The sequence below is a fragment of the Lissotriton vulgaris genome, chromosome 8, assembly GCF_964263255.1.
Source record: "Lissotriton vulgaris chromosome 8, aLisVul1.2, whole genome shotgun sequence".
Taxonomy (NCBI): domain Eukaryota; kingdom Metazoa; phylum Chordata; class Amphibia; order Caudata; family Salamandridae; genus Lissotriton; species Lissotriton vulgaris.
Window position 1 is genome coordinate 1,113,054,002 of NC_141696.1, and position 3,292 is coordinate 1,113,057,293.

At 52.6% G+C, this 3,292-nt stretch overlaps 1 protein-coding gene across 1 annotated transcript; it reads right to left on the reverse strand.

Moving 5' to 3' along the window:
• Window positions 1-920: 920 nt before the first annotated feature.
• On the reverse strand, window positions 921-2,750 carry LOC147698337 (kelch repeat and BTB domain-containing protein 7-like). The gene has a single exon (XM_086936228.1). The coding sequence runs from the start codon at window positions 2,748-2,750 to the stop codon at window positions 921-923; it is 1,830 nt and encodes a 609-aa protein (XP_086792354.1).
• Between the last annotated feature and the right edge of the window lie 542 nt (window positions 2,751-3,292).

Genomic DNA, 3,292 nt, shown 5'->3' on the forward strand with positions numbered 1-3,292 from the left:
TCCTGATGGGCGGTTACAAATGCAGACAAGGTGCTAACTAAGGAGAGACTAACAAGCCTGTTAAGAAATCAGAAGCAACCATTTAGAAACAACAGCAACAGGAGCCAATAGGAAAGATGGGCAGAGAGTGGGTGGAGCTCAAAGTCCATACCAGAGTACCCCATGCCTCGCAGCAGCGCATGCGCTGCACAGGCTCGACCTAAAACGGGGTCCCATTTGCTTCATTTGATATAGTATGTAGCCTTGCTCAAGGAAACATTTGTGAAATTATGTTTGACATTCACAAAGAATGTGCTTAATAGACCATTCAATAGAACGTATTGTTTATTTTTGACTTGCCTACCATACACCTAACCCGCAAAAGGACATAGTTCCTTCTTCCTGAATCTCATATACACGGACATCCCTGTAATACATGATACTCTGAAGCACTTCTGTATTTAACAAAATTGCATTTATATAGCGATTACTACCCCTGACGAGGCGTCAAAGCGTTTTTTCGACGAGTAGCACGCTATTCCGGGACCTATAGAGGATTAGTGTTGAATTAATATAGTGAAACATGCAAGTACATTTTAACCTAAATTAGTCAGTTATTTGGATTTGGAATGATAGCAGAAGGATAGAGGAGGAAAAAAGTTTGCATTTATATAGCGCTTGTTACCCCTGATGGGGTGTTGACGAACGCTATTCAGGAAGCCCATAAAGGATTAGTGATGATTTAAAAAGGAGAAATATGAACTAATTTCAGTGGGGGATATTAGTCAGTTATTTGCTTATGCCGGTTGTACCAGATTGTTGCATGTATTGTTCTATCTATTCCCGGGTCCAACCGTCCTTTGGGTTACCCCAATTACATATTGTGGCGCTCGAAGAATGGATCCAAAAGATTCAAGTCGGCACTTTAATCGCTGTAATCATCATGCGGGTTCCCTCGGGATGCTCTGTCCGGGCTCAAGGCAAGACGTAAAGAGACGCGCAGACAGGCACATTTTCACACGTGGGGATATCAATCCTGCCTGGTCACCCACCTTTAACCAACGATCAGCGGACTCATCATACTGATAATGCGAAGTGACAACGTCCCCTTGCCAGAGTGGCACGTCACAAGTAATGAACAGAAGCCGCCCGCCGTGGCAAACAATGTGCTCGCTGTGCCCGTCAAACGGGATGTTGCAGACCCGCCTCCACTCGCCACGGGCGGGACTGTACACCTTTAGCACAGGAACATCGCAGATGCAGTAGATCTCGTCCTGGAAAACACAGGCTTCTTGGAAGTCGCGGCCCCCCATGGAGGCGCAATTTGTCCACTGGTCCCGGTCAGGATCGTAGCACAGTAATCGCTCGTGGTTTACCGCGTAGAGATAGTCCCCCACAGTGACCAAATCGAAGAAGTTCATCGAGTGTGGAAGAGGGGAAACCAATGCCCACTGGTCACGCTGTACACTGTAACACTCCACTTCCCTTAAGTCGGCCCCCGTAGAAGGGTCCATACCCCCTAGAATATAGATGTGGCCACGCAGGTATGCTAGGTTCATTTCCTCCCGGCAAAGCAATGTTTCTGCCAGCTGCCGCCAGCTGTTGCGCACGGGGTTGTAGACCCACAGATACTTAAAAGGATGTGCTACGATGTAGATATCGTGCTGTGGGGAGACACAGACTCTCCAGGAAGTCACTGACTTACCGCTTTCTTGTACTGCCGTGGCCACGGGCGAGGGCATGATGTAGATGTCACCAGAGTAAGGATCCCAGAGGCGGAAGGGATTCTCGAGGTCGTCAATAAAGATGACCATCTCCTTGGCCTGCATTCCGATGCGGCGGGCAGGGCTCTCCTGTGGTGGGGTCTGCGGCTCTGGGGGCGTTGGCGGACAGACAGGCCCATAGCGGTCGTCCAGCACCCCCTGCAGGTAGGGCAAGCAGTACCGCCGAACGAAAGGCCGGCCACGCAACCCCTCCAGGTATACACGGTCCTCGTCGACCATGTGGTGCCAACGCACACAGCGCAGCACCTCGGCGGCGCAGGGTCCACGGTCGGCCGGCGCGGCCTCCAGCCACTGTAGGGCGGCTGCACACACGCGCCGTTCCCCGTCCACATCCAGGTCGTCGAGCCGCAACACCTCCTGCAGCTGTGCCAGACTCAACTCGCACAACTCTCCGCCGCTCAGCTGGCTGAAGTGTCTCGCCACGTAAGCCAAGGCCTGAGCTCGCAGTTCGGCGTGGTCAAAGGCGTCTGCGAACTTGAGGATACCGGCGCAGTTGGCTTGGTCCAAATGGCGAGCCAGGAAGCCGGCGCAGACTTGGCTCACATACTCCAGCTGCAACATGTCAGCAGCAGCGTAAAGGCGCTGTACGTTGGCCTCGCTCACCGTCACGCGACCAGTGTAGCAGTAGTCGATAATAAGGGCCATGGATTCAGCGTCCATGTCGTGCAGCGTCACCTTCTTCTGCTTGCTCTCGCACAGACCACCGGTGAACATGCTCTTGAAGTACGGGCAGGCGGCCGCCAGTACGTTGCGGTTGCAGGAGAAGAGGCGGCCAGTCGCTTCCACTGACTGGGAGCGCGCGCCAGCGGCCGTAGCTGGAGTGGTGGAGGTTGCTGACGCCATGCCCCCGAGCACCTCAATCGTGACATCACAGAGGAGCCGAGAGTCGTAGAAGTTTTTCAGTTGTGCCAGAACAGCTGCCGCGTGGCCGCTGTCCACCTTCTCCTCCGGCCCCGAGAAGTAACTCGATACTGAGCTGCAGGACATCTTCCTAAGGGCGACCTACCCAAGGGCTTCGTTCTTATCCTGTGCCTCCGCTTTATGACCCCCCTTCCGCCTAAAAGTTTTGCCAGATTTTTAGAGCATTTTTTTAGCCCACAGCCAACCAAAAAGTAGCCCAATATTGCTACTTTGAGGAAGGAGGGGCAGGGAAAGCGTCCAGCAGACGCGTAAGCCCATTAGGCTCAAAGGGCTTCAGCATCCCCCCCTCCTCCCCCCGTCGCATGTGTCAGCCAGGGCTGAGAGTGACTTCCCCGGACACACACAGTTAGTTTTGGAGCTGCAGTAGGTGGCTGGCTGGTCTGTCGATTCTCTTTCAGCCGCACCCGAGTACTTCACAGGCCTTTAAAAGACCAATCCCTTGTTAACAAGGCTTTGTTGTTTTTCATATCTTCTTAGAGCCCCTCCATCTCCACTCTGCCTATTGCTGGAAGAATCAGCCCCCTCCTTCCTGGACATTTTTAGTAGCCCCCTCTGAAATTTGGCTCTAGTTTATTTATTTCATTTCATAATCTTTATTTCGATACAGC

Coding starts and splice junctions, on each gene's coding strand:
- LOC147698337 (XM_086936228.1), bottom strand. CDS start 2,750: ATGTCCTGCAGCTCAGTATCGAGTTACTTCTCGGGGCCGGAGGAGAAG.